Source organism: Saccopteryx bilineata, chromosome 7, assembly GCF_036850765.1.
Source record: "Saccopteryx bilineata isolate mSacBil1 chromosome 7, mSacBil1_pri_phased_curated, whole genome shotgun sequence".
NCBI classification, from domain to species: domain Eukaryota; kingdom Metazoa; phylum Chordata; class Mammalia; order Chiroptera; family Emballonuridae; genus Saccopteryx; species Saccopteryx bilineata.
The window spans coordinates 36,319,990-36,337,324 of NC_089496.1; the positions used below are offsets into that span (position 1 = coordinate 36,319,990).

Sequence of the window (17,335 nt, forward strand, 5' to 3'; positions counted from 1 at the left end):
ATGTACATTCATGAGGACTTTGGGTATAGTTTATATATAAACTATGAGTAATGTATTTGAAGACATTGTGCTGAACATAATTATAGAGCAAACTTTTCGGTCACTCTCTGTTGCCTTATTTTTTTGTCTTGATTTTTTTCTTTTTTTTATTATTTTTATTTTTTATTGAATCCAGAGAAAGGAAGGGGGGGAGTAGGGGGAGACAGAAGCATCAATCTGTTTCTGTATGTGCCCCAGCCAAGGACCGTACCAGCCACCTCTGCATTGCAGGACAGGGCTCCAGCCAAGCGAGCCATCCAGCCAGGGCCAGTCACTCTCTTTCTAAATACAATATTAAACACCAGTGCAGGACAATGGAATGAGTATCGACTTCAAGGTCACACAGCTCTGTCCCTAAATACTTCTGGCTGCATAATTGGGGCAAGCTGCTTAACCTTGTTGGCTGAGTTTATCATCTATAAAACTTTCTACTTTAAACAGTATGAGCAACGGACCTGCCACTTCTTGATTCGTAGCAGAAACTGAAAACTAAATTAGTTCCCTGCCCCCAAATTTGGAAGACTTCTTGGACGTTAGCACAAATGACAGTGACAAAATTTCAGTCTGGTGCAAAATGTTTGCTTTAACATGAACGCGTGTTTGATGCTGCTCCCACCACCAGCTCTGTTCTGATATTTTGAAACTCATGACTCAACAAGGGAAATTATGGGATAATGGTATAAGAATATTGAAAATTGAGTCATGACTTAGATGCCATCTGGCTATATTCCTATTACAGGGTGACAGCCTAGATCTTTCTTTCTTTCTTTTTTAAGATTTTATTTATTCATTTTAGAGAAGGGGATGGGATGAGCAGGAATCATCAGCTCCCATATGTGCCTTGACCAAGCAAGACCCGGGTTTCAAACTGGTGATGACAACCTAGATCAGGAATCAGGAACCTATGGCTCGCAAGCCAGATGTGGGTCTTTTGATGGCTGCATCTGGCTCGCAGACAAATCTTTAAAAAAAAATAATAATAATGTTAAAAATATAAAACATTCTCATGTATTACAATCCATTCATTTCCTACAGCTCATGTTCATGGTTGCGGGTGGCTGGAGCCGACCACAGCTGTCCTCCGGGACAACACCAAATTTTTATTGGATAATGCGTAACGTACATTATATGGGTCATTGTATGGCTCTCATGGAATTACATTTTAAAATATGTGGCATTCATGGCTCTCTCAGCCAAAAAGGTTTCCGACCCCTGACCTAGATCTTTCTACTGAGATTTTTATTGGAGCTACTCGGCCATTGACCATATAGTGGTGGGAAAAAGTAAGTTTACAGTTGTTCATATGGAAAAAGACATGCAGGTTATAATTATTACAATAGCTTTATTAATGCAAAAGAATGTCACAAAGGCATACTTACAACTGTAAGTCTACTTTTGCCTACCACTGTACATATGCAAATCTAACCAACATAAAAGTTTAGATCTATTTTTCAGACTGCAGCAGGCTGAGAAATGTGAGAGCTTTGAAAATTGCCTTAATATTTTAGTTGGGTGTTAAAGTCACACAGAATTAGAACATGACTCAGTGTTCCTGAGCCTCTGCCAAGCTGTGTAAGGTAAAATGGAAACGAGGTAAAAATAAGAGTAGCCATGGTGTATTGCTCTTTTTAAATTTTCCAACCAAATTATATAATGAACTGAAAAGTTGGAAGAGAGGGGTTAGATTCGATCTCTCCATGAACTTGAGAGCCACCAGCATTAACAGGTTTAGTACAAATCTCTTTGGCGCCTGAGCAAGTATTTTAGAATAATAGCAGCATTTTCTCAGAATGAATAGAGGTCCCTGCGATGACATGAGTCAACGTTGGTTTTCTAATGTTTTCTCAAATCATTTCAGCTTTATTAAAACTGATTTGTCTCTTAACTCACAGTTAAGGAAGCAATGTGGCTATTTAATGATTCTAATACTTTCTTGTCATTTTTAAAACACTCTCAGTATTCAAAGTTGTCTTATTTGCATGTAATTTAGCAAATTTAGTTCTTTAATTACATGTGCTATACTTTGATGAAAACAAGAGGAGAACGATTCAAAATGAGTGAAGGTATTTTATCGAAGTTGCTTCACTTTTTTTTCTCTTTCTTTAGAAAACTGCCTAATTTTAGAAAGTGTTTAGAAAATGCTCAAGAAATATCCATGGAGATTTATTCTTTTTAAAATTAGTTCTTGTTTTTTTTTCTCCCAAATAGGTGACACTCAGACGGCTATCTGAATATTAAATTGTCGCCCTTTCTGTTAGCTGAAGTGTGAAGAGCTTGTGGTGTATGTAACGGCGTCTCCTTTTCTCTCTCAGGAACTCTTTCCGGTTAACAGACAGAGTGTGGATCACTTTGCTAAGTACTTCACCGACGCGGGACTCAAGGAGCTCTCGGATTTCCTGCGCGTGCAGCAGTCCCTGGGCACCAGGAAGGAGCTGCAGAAGGAGCTCCAGGAGCGCCTGTCTCAGGAGTGCCCCATCAAGGAGGTGAGAGCCGGAGGCCGGCGTCTCTCCAGACCGGCGGTTCTCAACCTGTGGGTTGCGACCCCGGCGGGGGTCAAATGACCGAAACACAGGGGTCACCTAAAGCCGCTGGTCCAGACGAACAGAGGAATGACGGAGACTGTGAAGCAGGCTTTACCTTCCTCAGGGAGACCTCCCTTTGCCTATTGCTATGTGCTTTATACCGTTTAAATTAGTTCCGTTTCTGAGTATTGATTGATTCAGAATTTTCTAGAATGTTCCAGAAATAATGGTTATTTCCACCCAAATAACTTACTTTACCAAGCTGCTAGGATTATCAAAAAAAATTTTTTTTTTCTGTCAAATAGATTTACCATTTCCTATCAGTATACCTCGAAAGTGGTAGTTTTTCCGTTTTGTTGCAGGTTATATCACGCAGTTGAACATTTGGTTGTGTTTGAAATCACCATAGTATTCTGTGTCACTGGGAGTGAATTACATATGGTTGTTTTGTTTTTTAATTTGAAGGAAAAATGGTCAATGGTTGTGAATTCGTAGCGTGGGAAAAGACCAGGTGGACCAGTGGCTTGTTCGGTCCCACTGACAATAGCTGTGCTTCCGCATTATGTAATTACTACATTTTTTGTATAGCTGTGTATAAAAATAGTTTGTATAACTATAGTTCAGAGGTCTAGGACTGTATTTTTTTTTAAAAATCATGGCTGGAGAAAACTTCCTGTTTGATCTCGCAACACTTTTACGTGACAATACAAAAATGAACTGAAGGGTCCTTTCCTTTTGCCACGACTCCTGAGCTCTAAGCCTCACCACCCTGTGTGCTTTAAACACTGCAAGGTGCCTCATACGGCTTAAGCCTGGGGCGTTCCCGACTGATACTGCCCAGCAGATTGCAGTTGTTAGGGCACTAGGGATTGCTAAGCCTCATGGCGTGAAGGTCAGCAATATATTGAATAGCATTTCTCCAAGCCAGACCTTGAACAGGATTTTCGATGGGAAAAAGTAAAACCAAAAAAACGTTGTCACGATTTTAGTGGCAGAGATGTCCCCAGCCAGCCCTGGGACTGGGGCTTTCCATTCCCCGTGTGCTTAGATCCTTCTTAACCCACTGCAGCCCAGGTCAGCAGGAAAGAGAACAATATGCTTTGACTAAAAAAGACAAAGGTGAGGGGAAGTTGTACTACTCACAATGTGGTACGCTTGAGGTACATTATGATTATATCATCACCTGAGGTTCTAACCCAGGGGTTGGGAACCTATGGCTCGCGAGCCAGATGTGGCTCTTTGGATGGTTGCATCTGGCTCACAGACAAATCTTTAATAAAAAAAAAAAAATGTTAAAAATATAAAACATTCTCATGTATTACAATCCATTCATTTCCTACAGCTCATGTTCATGGTTGTGGGTGGCTGGAGCCAATCACAGCTGTCCTCCGGGACAACACCAAATTTTTATTGAATAATGCGTAATGTCCACGGGTCGTTGTATGGCTCTCACTATGAAAATATGTGGCATTCATGGCTCTCTCAGCCAAAAATGTTCCCGACCCCTGTTCTAACCTCTGTGGTTTTATTTTAAAAGGAAAAACAATTTTTCTAAACAAGTTTGATATGCAGTTAACTTAGGCAGACCTGTATTTCCTACTGTGAGATCAGAGGATAAATTTACATATTTAAACTTAATTCATAGGGGAAAATAATCTGCTGACTGGTGCTGCATTGATCTGCATCATAAAAATTGCCTTTGCACTGCACAATTTATTTGTAAATTAACATTTCACTGAGGTGGGCATGAAGATCATCAAAAGTAATAATTAAAGAATGAATTATGGAGAACGAACTTCTCTAAACCCAAGATATTACCCATTAAGAACTTTAAAGGTGAGGGTCAGAGGCAGAAATTACCAGCTGGGTTGCCTCTGTCAAACCCCAGGGAGGTCGGACTGGCCAGGCAAACCCTGCTTTGCTGGACCCAGGGTTCCTGCATGGAGAAGAGGAACTCCCGAGGAGCACAGACTCTCCTGTGTTCTGTTATTCAGCAGCTCCTGGCCAGAGCTAAGCCTGTTAATTTTTTGGACTAAAAATAAATCTGCTTTGAGAACAAATCATTGTGTTTTTTGGTCCCTTCTGTAATCTGAGAACACTTACCAGGAAGGGAGGGACTGAGGGGAAGATTCACGTGCCCCAGCTCTTCTGCTCACCAGGACCGTCCTGTACCTGCTGTTCTGACTCCTTCTCCGTGGAATGCAGGTGGTGCTCTACGTGAAAGAGGAAATGAAGAGGAACGAGCTGCCGGAGACAGCGGTGATCGGGCTCCTGTGGACCTGCATCATGAATGCCGTTGAGTGGAACAAGAAGGAGGAACTCGTGGCCGAGCAGGCCCTGAAGCACCTGAAGGTACCGGGGCTGAGTAAGGACCAGTCTCTGCTGTCGGCCCACTGCAGCGTCTAAGAGTGGGACAGATGGGTTCCGACCTCGACTTGCCCCGCCTCCGACCAAACATGCATTCCTAATTGTTTTCTTTTCGAATTTGCCACCACCTAAAACGTTTCAGATATAAGAACCTATACCCTACCTAGGGGTCAGTCTTACTCAAAACAATGTGAGAAAATCTTCAGAATAGTCATATATTCAGTATTTAAAGTTAAAGAGAGATACCACCTAACTATTTGTTGTCCTGTTCTACATGCCAGAAATTCTTTTTTTTCTTTTTTCTTTTCTTTTTTTTTTTTTACAGGGACAGAGAGAGAGAGAGTCAGAGAGAGGGATAGATAGGGACAGACAGACAGGAATGGAGAGAGATGAGAAGCATCAATCATTAGTTATTTGTTGCGACACCTTTGCTGTTCATTGATTGCTTTCTCATATGTGCCTTGACTGCGGGCCTTCAGCAGACCGAGTAACCCCTTGCTCGAGCCAGCGACCTTGGGTCCAAGCTGGTGAGCTTTTTGCTCAAACCAGATGAGCCCGTGCTCAAGCTGGTGACCTCAAGGTTTGGAACCTGGGTCCCCTACATCACAGTCTGACGCTCTATCCACTTCGCCACCACCTGGTCAGACTGCTGGAAATTCTTAGTGAAGGTTTTTGTGTAAATAAACTACAGATTGACATTAGAACTTGCAGAGTACCTGAGTGGTGGAAGAAATCAACTACTTGTGTAAATTGTGTATTTTTATGCATGGATACCTGTGTCTTTACTACTGTGAATTTTCTCCTCACTGAGAAGCTGTGTTTAGATGAGTGCAAGGCTTAGATCCTGCCTTCAGAGTTCACACTTGCATTGGGGACTCAAAGACAACCCGTAAACTAAGTTAGAATGTAAATTAGCGGTCGCTCTCAGTGTCTGTGGGAACACGCAGTGAGTAAGCTAGCAGGTGCGGTTACTCGGCAGAGCTCCTCGGAGGAGATAACTGTTGAACTGAGTAGATCTGGGAGAAGACAATAGCTCCCATCAGTGACTGGAAGCCAAGGACATTTGAGGCAAAGGGAATGATTTGAACAAAACCATAAGGAGGACCCGTGAGGGGATCTAGATTTCTGGGGAAGGAGAACCTCGCTCTGTCTCATTTTCATATCTAATAAACATAGTAGCATATATATTTGTGCTTCTTTAATATATTCAGAAGTCCATATTCAGCCTTCTTTTAGTAGGTACGCTGAGAAAAATCTGATAAAGATGCCAGAATAGAAATTTCATTTATTGGGCACACTATAATAAGATAATCCCAAAAGTGAATGTTTCTGAAGCAAATCTCCAGATTGCTGTTGTGATTCGAGTGCTGTCACCCCTGTGCGTCCCACGAAAATGACCAAGCTGCCTCCCGTCTCTCGCAGCAATACGCGCCGCTGCTGGCCGTGTTCAGCTCCCAGGGCCAGTCGGAGCTCGTCCTCCTGCAGAAGGTGCAGGAGTACTGTTACGACAACATCCACTTCATGAAAGCCTTCCAGAAGATCGTAGTCCTCTTTTATAAAGGTACCGTCCACGGTGTCCCGCTGCTCGGTGCCCGGGTGTTGCTGCAGCTCTTAGAGAGGCAGGGCAAGGGGTCGGGGAGAGGGCAAAGTGGGGGTCACACCAATCTTCGCCAGTTTCAGTGAGGCATCATCGTATGTGTAGAGAGAAGATGCAGAGGCCATATGCCGGCCCCCAGGAGCCAGCCCAGTCAGGGCCCATTCTCACTGGTGGGACTTCCGGAAGACTCGAGATAAACTGGCCATTATTTGGAGGGCGGGTGGGGGGAAAAGGGTGGTGAAAAAAGATGTAATTATATAAAGTAATTAGGTCTGTTTCTGAATGATAAGGATTAGCTCTGAGAACAGTGATTATCCAAATGCTATGGAAAAGCTATATTTAGACCTTTTCAGGTACCATAAAGCTGTCTTTAAAATTACTGAAATAATTAACCTTTTTACATGCTATTGTAGGTATTTGTCCCAGCCATTCTCCTATTTTCCAAGGAAATGGCTATTTTTAGACTTTCACATTTACTGTCTTTTCATTGTATTTTTAAGGATTAGGTTGCCATGACAACTGGCACTGCCTTTCATAAATGACTGCTGTTAGGGCTTTAACTGATCTCAGCCTCTATGCCTACCATGTATAAAAAATGATCCTGGACTGTCCTTTGATCTGTTTGTGTCATTTCATGAGGGAGAATAGGGAGCACTTAAGAAATGATACATTTTGAACATTATATAAAATGCTTATTAGAAGTTACCATGATCTTAAGTGGCATAATATCACAAAAACTGAAGTAGAAATACCAGCCAAATCTTTCTTTTCCTTTTGATGTGTTCTTAGATTTGTCCATTTTGAGTGATAATTTGGGCATTTAGAATATAAAAAAAATTGTTATTGATTAATAACGTTTTTAAATGCATAATATCATTTCACAAAGAGTTTTAATCAGCTGTCCAAGTTCTTTATTTTCTTGTTTGTTTTGGGTTTTTGTTTTTTTTTTGTATTTTTCCGAAGCTGGAAACGGGGAGGCAGTCAGACAGACTCCCGCATGCGCCCGACCAGGATCCACCCGGCATGCCCATCAGGGAGCGATGCTCTGCTCATCCAGGGCATCGCTCTGTCACGACCAGATCCACTCTAGCGCCTGGGGCAGAGGCCAAGGAGCCATCCCCAGCGCCTGGGCCATCTTTGCTCCAATGGAGCCTCGGCTGCGGGAAGGGAAGAGAGAGACAGAGAGGAAGGAGAGGAGGAGGGGTGGAGAAGCAGATGGGCGCTTCTCCTGTGTGCCCTGGCCGGGAATCAAACCCGAGACTTCTGCACGCCAGGCGGACGCTCTACCACTGAGCCAACCGGCCAGGGCCCTCTTTATTTTCTTAATTTAATTTTTATTGATTGATTTCGGTGAGAGAGGAAGTGGGGGTTGAGGAGGACAGGAACGTCAAGCTGTTCCTGTATGTGCCCTGACCGGGGATTTAACCAGCAACCTTTGCACGTCAGGGCGATGCTCCAGCCAGCCGAGCAGTCCAGCCAGGGCAACTCCCAGATTCTTGAAGTGCATCCATCTTGCCCACAGGTGTTTGGATATTTTACTTTCACAGCACTTTGGCACAATTTGTTTTTTTTTACAGGGACAGAGAGAGTCAGAGAGAGGGATAGGGACAGACAGACAGGAACAGGGAGATGAGAAGCATCAATCATCAGTTTTTCGTTGCGACACCTTAGTTGTTCATTGATTGCTTTCTCATATGTGCCTTGACCGCGGGCCTTCAGCAGACCGAGTAACCCCTTGCTCGAGCCAGTGACCTTGGTCCAAGCTGGTGAGCTTTTTGCTCAAACCAGATGAGCCCGTGCTCAAGCTGGCGACCTCAGGGTCTCGAACCCGGGTCCTTCGCATCCCAGTCCAACGCTCTATCCACTGCGCCACCGCCTGGTCAGGCAGCACAATTTTTTAACTGAATTTACTGGAGTGACATTGTTTAGTAAAATTACATAGGTTTCAGGTGTACAGTTCCATCACACATCATCTGTACACTGCATTGAGCATTCACCACCCCAAGTCAAGTCTCCTTCCATCACCATTTATCCCCATTCTACCCTCTTCCACCTCCCCTACTCCCTTTCCTTCTGTAATCACCATGCTGCTGTCTCAGAAAAAGCATGTGGTAACTGTCAAGTCTCATTTGAGGTTTAGGATTTGGTGTTTTTCTCTGTCCAGATCTGAACTAGGTCTTTTTGGGTGTAGTCATGAGATAGCAATATCCTGAAACTCAGGTTTAAATCAGGGGTCCCCAAACTACGGCCCGCGGGCCACATGTGGCCCCCTGAGGCCATTTATCTGGCCCCTACCGCACTTCCAGAAGGGGCACCTCTTTCATTGGTGGTCAGTGAGAGGAGCACATTGACCATCTCATTAGCCAAAAGCAGGCCCATAGTTCCCATTGAAATACTGGTCAGTTTGTTGATTTAAATTTACTTGTTCTTCATTTTAAATATTGTATTTGTTCTCGTTTTGTTTTTTTACTTTAAAATAAGATATGTGCAGTGTGCATAGGGATTTGTTCATAGTTTTTTTTATAGTCCGGCCCTCCAAGGGTCTGAGGGACAGTGAACTGGCCCCCTGTGTAAAAAGTTTGGGGACCCCTGGTTTAAATGGTACCCAGAGTGACCCACCAGATCCAAACCTGCAGGTATATTGCCAGCCCACCTACAGTACCCGGCAACCAGGAAAGAGGCAGGGCCCACCCACCCAGCCGGCATTCTGTCCCCGCTCGACACTGCTGGCTCCTCTTCTAAGCTGATAGAGACCTGTGAGGTAGCTTCCCACTTGCTCTGTGGGTGGTCAGTATTTTCCACTACAGATAGAAAAGCACACTGTTTACAAACTAGTAGCCTGAGTGTACATTTTTCTTTCTTGTTGTTTAGTAGCTAACTCAAACAGTGTCTCTAACCAAATATTTTTTCCAAATGAGACAGAGCTAGCTGTTTGAGCCTCATCTGTAGAAGCACCTGATTTTATTTTGTATTTCATTCACAAAAGAATAAACAAACTTCTCTTTATCAGTAATGGCATCTAGGTTCATATCATTAGTACACACAGACTCAAGGAAAGACCCCAGACTTGGGTTGGGGGCCTAAGGAAGAGGCAGGCCAGCGCAGTGTGGCAATGGACAGCTTATTCAGGGTCACGTACAAACGAGGCGTGTCTTGGGCGCTTTCTCGGTGCCATTGGGCAGTTCCCAAACAATCATAGAGGGAAAAGGGGGAAATAGTCATGAGCACTGGCACACAGATGTTCCCAGGTATGGGAAACTGCTTACCTGCTTGACCAGGTCAGGACATTAGCCTGTCCCAGCACCAGCACATCCCAGGAGGCAGTGGACGGGTGCTGATGTTTTTGTCCGAATGAACATTGATTGCGATCTGATCGATCTCTAAGGTGGGCGTTAGTGTAAGCAGTCTCCATTCTGGCCTGCATCCATCTCACGGGGCTGACAGTGGCCATGTCATGGAATAGTCTGTCCTCCACACATGGGAACTGTTATAATCCTTCAGATTTCTCATTTTAATGCCAACATCCTTCTCCATCATACTCCTTAGTATGGTCTAGAATGACAGGCCCAGGGGAACACAGGAGGGACATCATTTTCTTCTGGCTTAGCTATTTTTGGAAATGAAATCAGAAAGCATTTTTAAATGAAAACCTAAAATATATCACTGACATATTTAAATGTCATTTTCTTAAGTAGTTGCATAATTTTCCACAAAATTATACAGACAGTCTGTTTTTCTGAATGAAATACTTACATGTTTCCTCTTGGGAACATGAAAACCCCGAGGAATGATGGTTCCACACCACCGTTCAGAGAGTTACTGTGTTTGCCTCATCTTTTTTTGTTACAGCAGCTTTTACTGTGACCTTCTTTCATCACACAAACACTTGTGCACTGGGAGAACTTACTGTGAGGATTTGGATGCTTTTTAGATGTACTTTCCGTGTCTAGAAACGCTTGATAAACACTGTGTATAAAACACACCTTTCCCAGCTCTGACTTGCAAATGAATCCCCTGCGGAGCGTGTGAAGCACAGACCCCTTGGGGTTCTGATTCCGAAGGTCCAGGGTTAGACCCAGAACTCCCATTTCAGCAGATCTCCCGGTGATACAGTGACTATTGGTCCAGGACCACTGTCTAAGGCAGGGGTCCCCAAACTTTTTACACAGGGGGCCAGTTCACTGTCCCTCAGACCGTTGGAGGGCCACCACATACAGTGCTCCTCTCACTGACCACCAGTGAAAGAGGTGCCCCTTCCGGAAGTGCAGTGGGGCCGGATAAATGGCCTCAGGGTGCCGCATGTGGCACGCAGGCCATACTTTGGAGACACCGCAGGCCAAAGGGACAAGTCTTATGAACTCTGGCAACATTTAAGATTATACTTAGCACTAATTCCACGTATATATACATTTTATATATATCAAATTGTATCTTGTTTGCTTCTTTTATCTAGTGATTCCTTTTATTTATTATAAGGAACATTTTTGCTTCAGTGCAGGTTTTAAAATAATGGAAATCCTTTCTCTTTTTCTATTTCAATCTCTCATCACGCACACGTACACACACTCACACCTTCCCCATATGTGCAGAACAAGAGGACATACCACAGGAAGTCAGGGATGTGGTTACTCCTGGCCCCTTTGACATACCTGGTTACTTTAATGAATGCCATTATTGAAAGATTTCAAGATATTTTATATAAATAATAGTGGAATAAAAGTGAATAAACTATAATAAGGCTTTGCAGCAATGAAAGAAAAAAGTGGTAATTGGTCATTTAGTGAAAATTTGCTTTCCATATTAAAACCAAGTTTCTTATTCTTGTTCTGAAAAAAGGTAAGGAATATAGTCTCACCATATATTCCCAGCATTGTTAAGATCAATTATTTTTTACTTTGTCCCTCTGTGGCATCTCTAATGAAATTACTGAATTTCCTGAGTTCCAAGTGCCATAGTATTCTACTTTAATACCTAAATAACTAATGGCATCTAATATTTTGCAATTTTCAAACCACTTTTACAGTATTATCACAAAAGCCTAAATTTTAAGTTAAAACTGTATATTGAAAATTACTCAGCTTTTCCTAAGTGAATGAATGTATCCATGATCCATTGATTGAGTGCAATGCTAGATGACAGCTGTTATGTTAAATGCTGGAGATTAAAAAGTCCCTGGCTTCCTAAATTTCAGAGCATAGAAAAAAGCCGGGAATAAGAGTCACCATGTCAGTTGCTAAACCAAGGCTCCCCAGAGAGAGTGCTGAGGGTGGTGGGATGACCATTCAAGGCTCCTCCAGAGAGAGAGAGTGCTGAGGGTGGTGGGATGACCATTCAAGGCTCCCCAGAGAGAGAGAGTGCTGAGGGTGGTGGGATGACCATTCAAGGCTCCCCAGAGAGAGAGAGTGCTGAGGGTGGTGGGATGACCATTCAAGGCTCCCCAGAGAGAGAGAGTGCTGAGGGTGGTGGGATGACCATTCAAGGCTCCCCAGAGAGAGAGAGTGCTGAGGGTGGTGGGATGACCATTCAAGGCTCCCCAGAGAGAGAGAGTGCTGAGGGTGGTGGGATGACCATTCAAGGCTCCTCCAGAGAGAGAGTGCTGAGGGTGGTGGGATGACCATTCAAGGCTCCCCAGAGAGAGAGAGTGCTGAGGGTGGTGGGATGACCATTCAAGGCTCCTCCAGAGAGAGAGAGTGCTGAGGGTGGTGGGATGACCATTCAAGGCTCCTCCAGAGAGAGAGAGTGCTGAGGGTGGTGGGATGACCATTCAAGGCTCCCCAGAGAGAGAGAGTGCTGAGGGTGGTGGGATGACCATTCAAGGCTCCTCCAGAGAGAGAGAGTGCTGAGGGTGGTGGGATGACCATTCAAGGCTCCCCAGAGAGAGAGAGAGTGCTGAGGGTGGTGGGATGACCATTCAAGGCTCCCCAGAGAGAGAGAGTGCTGAGGGTGGTGGGATGACCATTCAAGGCTCCTCCAGAGAGAGAGAGTGCTGAGGGTGGTGGGATGACCATTCAAGGCTCCCCAGAGAGAGAGAGTGCTGAGGGTGGTGGGATGACCATTCAAGGCTCCTCCAGAGAGAGAGAGTGCTGAGGGTGGTGGGATGACCATTCAAGGCTCCCCAGAGAGAGAGAGTGCTGAGGGTGGTGGGATGACCATTCAAGGGCACCCCGACCATCAGGGAAGCTTATTTGGAGGACAGAGGGAAGGTACTCCAGGGCGCAAGAGTTTCACCACTGATGGTGAAGCCCTTGGCCGGAAAGAAGGAGAAAAATGTGTTTAATCTCAGGGAACTTTCTGTACAATTGGACAATGTCTTCCTTTCTTAGTACTTTTACCCTCTATATTCTCAGTTGGCATTTCTGGGAGATCCTAACAAACACTGTAATCTCTCAATTTTAATTAACTCTTCACTCTGCCTTTTTTTTTCATTTATTTTTTTATTTAGAAGACGAGTTCTCCCTTTTTCTCATTCCTCAGGAAGGAGCTTCTTCCTTTTTAGATTGGACTTTTCACTAAACAAAAGTTGGATTTCTTCTTAAACTTTTAGATGTTCATGCTTTGCCTAAGTTGCCCTGTGTGAGTGCTTCTGGTCCTTGTTTATTATTTATTCCCAGACACTAGAAATTTGATCCCACAAGCAAGTATTTATTACTAAATTACGTTCTTGCACAAACCTCAACTTTGCACAATTTGATTTTTAGTGGATCTGATAAATTTTACTTATCATTTAGTATCCTTTTCACAAGAGTTGTCCTTGCCAGCGTTTTAGTAGTTTCATGGCCTCTTTCTGCCTCTGGGGGGCGGTAAAACACAGGAATGAGCTCTGAACCTTCAGAAGGAAACACCTGGACAAATTCTGTCACAAAACAACAGTCTAAATCAGCTTTCCAGCAGGTCCATTGTATCACATGCAATTCATTAAGGTGAGGAGAAAAATGGAATGTCCCTTTACATGTTGGCCACATTTTTTAATTCTATTTTTTGTTTTATTACATTAATAATAATAATTCTATAGAACATACATATAATTTAAAATAAAAAAAGATACGCATGTTGAGTGTACATGCTCAAAATTGTTTCATAGGGAAACACGATCCAGTCAGGAGATTGCTGATCTAAATTACAAGCATCTTAAAGATAAATTATATAAAAGGGACTTTTTAAATCCATGTTTAAGCTGATATTGTCTAAACCCAGTTGTGTGCATATTTAGCCAGTTTGATCTCTTCAGTTGAATACAAGAGATAATAATTAATTTTTTTAAAGTTTATTTTGTAAAAAAAGTCAGTGATGTTTTAAATGAAAACTATCAAATCATTTATCTTGTTTTCATGAGTTAAAATTATATTTTTACTGCATATATATCAGTAGAGTGATTTGTCATCATTGTAATGGATTGGGTAGGTATTGGGGACAATAATAAATTCTTTTTATTGGTTTTACATCTCATTTCCCATTCCAGAATCGCAAAAGACAAGCATTAGAACAGTGGCAGTGTATGTGTGCTATTATTTTGATATTCTTCTTCCTATTCTTAACATTAAATAGTCTAATGATAACTTGATGTTATTAAGGCATGTGTGTGGAATTTAGTTTTAGGTGGTAGGTAGTTAAAAGATAATACTTTTGTTAGAAATCTGTAGGAAGTTGGTCTACTATATCTCTGTTTTTCTCTTAATGGATTACAATGAAAACATCACTCTTGTAGTTTAGAATATGATGCTGTAGGAAATAAATTAGTGACAGCAGTAGAGTAAGCATAGAATTTTGGGTTATGTGTGGGTAGTTCTGTGATACATCCATGATGCTCATCTTTATATCTAAATATTCAGATCATCATTGCATCCTGTCTACATATTTTCATTTGCCCTTCTTTTCTCTTAAAATAGTAAATCCCCTTAAAAATCCAGTCATTTGAGGTTGCTGCTTAATCAAGATGTGTTTGAAGTTGGCAGGACACAGTGTTCTGAAATGCTAGAATTGCTGATTCATTTGCAAAATTACAAAATAGCACTGTTTCCTACCAGCAAATTAGCACTATAAGAGGTTTCCAAGTCCCAGCTGACTTGCATATAGGCTTGCATTACATCATGCCTGATGGGATATATCATCCTCCTCACTACTTACTAAGCCAGATACTGTACTAAAATATGCCACTGTTCTATATGGAATTGAGCTCGGTTTCTGTCTTGAGAGAAGTTTCAGGTATGGATTTTTTTTTATAACAGACTTTAATGTTGAAAGTGGTTGCTTTCTGTTAAACTATAAGACACGAAGTTGCTTTAAAACATGCCATTTGTGTAGTAATTTAGAAACCTTTGGTTTGAAATTGCAGCTGATGTGCTGAGTGAAGAAGCGATATTGAAGTGGTACAAAGAAGCACACGTGGCCAAGGGCAAAAGTGTTTTTCTTGACCAGATGAAGAAATTTGTCGAGTGGTTGCAAAACGCAGAAGAAGGTACGATTCCATGTAACAACTTGGTGGCCACTTAGCAAATACTAGCTCATTATAATTCAAAATAGCGTTGTCTTCCACCAATTTTTCTTGCTTTCCTAAAAGTAAAGTTCTTTTTTTTCCTTTTTTTTGTATTTTTCTGAAGCTGGAAACGGGGAGAGACAGTCATAGACAGACTCCCGCATGTGCCCGACCGGGATCCACCCGGCACACCCACCAGGGGCAACGCTCTGCCCACCAGGGGGCGATGCTCTGCCCCTCTGCCCCTCCGGGGCGTCGCTGTGCCGCGACCAGAGCCACTCTAGTGCTTGGGGCAGAGTCCAAGGAGCCATCCCCAGCGCCCGGGCGATCTTTGCTCCAATGGAGCCTTGGCTGCGGGAGGGGAAGAGAGAGACAGAGAGGAAGGGGGGGTGGAGAAGCAAATGGGCGCTTCTCCTATGTGCCCTGGCCAGGAATCGAACCCAGGTCCCCGGCACGCCAGGCCAACACTCTACCGCTGAGCCAACCGGCCAGGGCCCTAAAAGTAAAGTTCTTGAAGTGTCTTCCATATTAAACCTTCAGCCTACATCTTAGCCTTCCTTTCTGAAATCAAGGTGATGAAAATTTCTCTGTGGCAAAAAAACAAAACAAAACAAAGCCCTCTTAAATTATCTGCCCTAATGGAGAACAAAGAAGAGCAGGTAATTAGATCTGAAAAGGAAAGAATACATTGGCCTTAATCACATGTTATGGGAGCATATAGATTTTTATAAGCACCTTTAGCAGTTAACCGATCCTTGAAATGGCAACACAAAGTAGAAGAGTAATAATGGATGAGAAGTTTATTTTAGGTGATTCAGAGAATAAAAATAGTTCTTTATAGTCTCTAAAAGTACAAAGGATGTTGCATTTTTAGAAAGGCCAAGTTCATTTAAAAGCAAAGGGGGGCTCTGGCCGGTTGGCTCAGTGGTAGAGCGTCGGCCTGGCGTGCAGAAGTCCCAGGTTCAATTCCCGGCCAGGGCACACAGGAGAAGCGCCCATCTGCTTCTCCACCCCTCCCCCTCTCTTTCCTCTCTGTCTCTCTCTTCCCCTCCCGCAGCTGAGGCTCCATTGGAGCAAAAGATGGCCCGGGCGCTGGGGATGGCTCCTTGGCCTCTGCCCCAGGTACTAGAGTGGCTCTGGTCGCGACAGAGCGACGCCCCGGATGGGCAGAGCATTGCCCCCTGGTGGGCGTGCCGAGTGGATCCCGGTCGGGTGCATGCGGGAGTCTGACTGCCTCCCCGTTTCCAGCTTCAGAAAAAAAAAAAAAGTAAAAGCTTTCTAGGTGCCCTCCTATGTAACGATCTTACCTACTAAAGGGACAGACACCTAGGACAAAATTGTCTGGGAGGGGGGGAGTGGTCAGTGGTGGGGAGTGGGTTAGAAACTGTTTCATGACCGTATTTAATGGAAAGAACAACATGACAATCCTGACATTCCTCTCTCCTCCCAGAATCTGAATCGGAAGGCGAGGAAAACTAGATGGCTGACAAGCACAATACCTAGGTCACCACCACACCACACTTGGATGGGGAACGCGAAACCATTGGAAAAGAAACTTGGCTTCTGTTTTCACAAAGGAAAAAAAAAATAGGATAGTTTCCCTTGTGCAAAGGGGGAAAGTGGTTTTCGTTTTTGTTTTGTTTTTAAATGGAGCCCTGAGGCATCAGCTGTTTCACTTGGGACTCTACCTCTCACTCACTGTATGCTAACTCAAAGCCATTCAACCAGGAGTCAAGGCGGGGCCTGAGTCACTCGGCAGACTCCTCTTTTTTAGCTGTCTTTTTCAGGTACTGTGTGGTGAATGCCCCACTGGTGTCTATTACAGGCCACTTTGGTAGTTGTGTATCTGCTCGTGTATGTGATTTGACAAACCAGTTTTTTAAAATAAATGGCTTTATAAAAATCTGGGCCTATATTCTCAGAGCTTTTATTTCTTTACTGAGCATGACTTCCTACACAGATGACGACATTTCAGTGTTATGCTTTCTTTTTTCCCCCATTCAGAACTTTGAGTGGTTCCACTTCTTGTCAACTGTGAAAACGACACTCTTCCTTTAAGCATCATAAAGTAATAAATTTCAGCTAGTTTATAGTGAAATACAAAGTGACCCAAAATTACATGTTCATCTAGGCCTAATGCAATGAAATGATGTTATTAATAATTATCAGATACATAAATATATAATTTCATACTTTTCTTACATCTCTTAACTCTATTTCCTCCCTAGTTAGAGAAGAGCTAAAATATTGACATATGTAAATTGATCTTTGTTTATGTTATTTATAACTAGATAGTTTTGTTCTTTAAATTATCCTATTCTCGGCCTGACCTGTGGT

At 43.1% G+C, this 17,335-nt stretch overlaps 1 protein-coding gene across 5 annotated transcripts in view; it reads left to right on the forward strand.

Moving 5' to 3' along the window:
- The window catches only part of BZW2 (basic leucine zipper and W2 domains 2), a 66,983-nt gene extending 50,077 nt beyond the window's left edge, over positions 1-16,906 (forward strand). For all 5 annotated transcript variants that reach the window (XM_066238478.1, XM_066238482.1, XM_066238480.1 and 2 more), the window contains 5 exons: positions 2,352-2,522; positions 4,767-4,913; positions 6,351-6,489; positions 14,858-14,980; positions 16,449-16,906. In XM_066238478.1, the coding sequence (XP_066094575.1) occupies positions 2,352-2,522; positions 4,767-4,913; positions 6,351-6,489; positions 14,858-14,980; positions 16,449-16,477 (609 nt within the window). In that variant the 3' untranslated portion in view covers positions 16,478-16,906. The remainder of the gene's footprint in view (positions 1-2,351; positions 2,523-4,766; positions 4,914-6,350; positions 6,490-14,857; positions 14,981-16,448) is intronic.
- Positions 16,907-17,335: the final 429 nt, after the last annotated feature.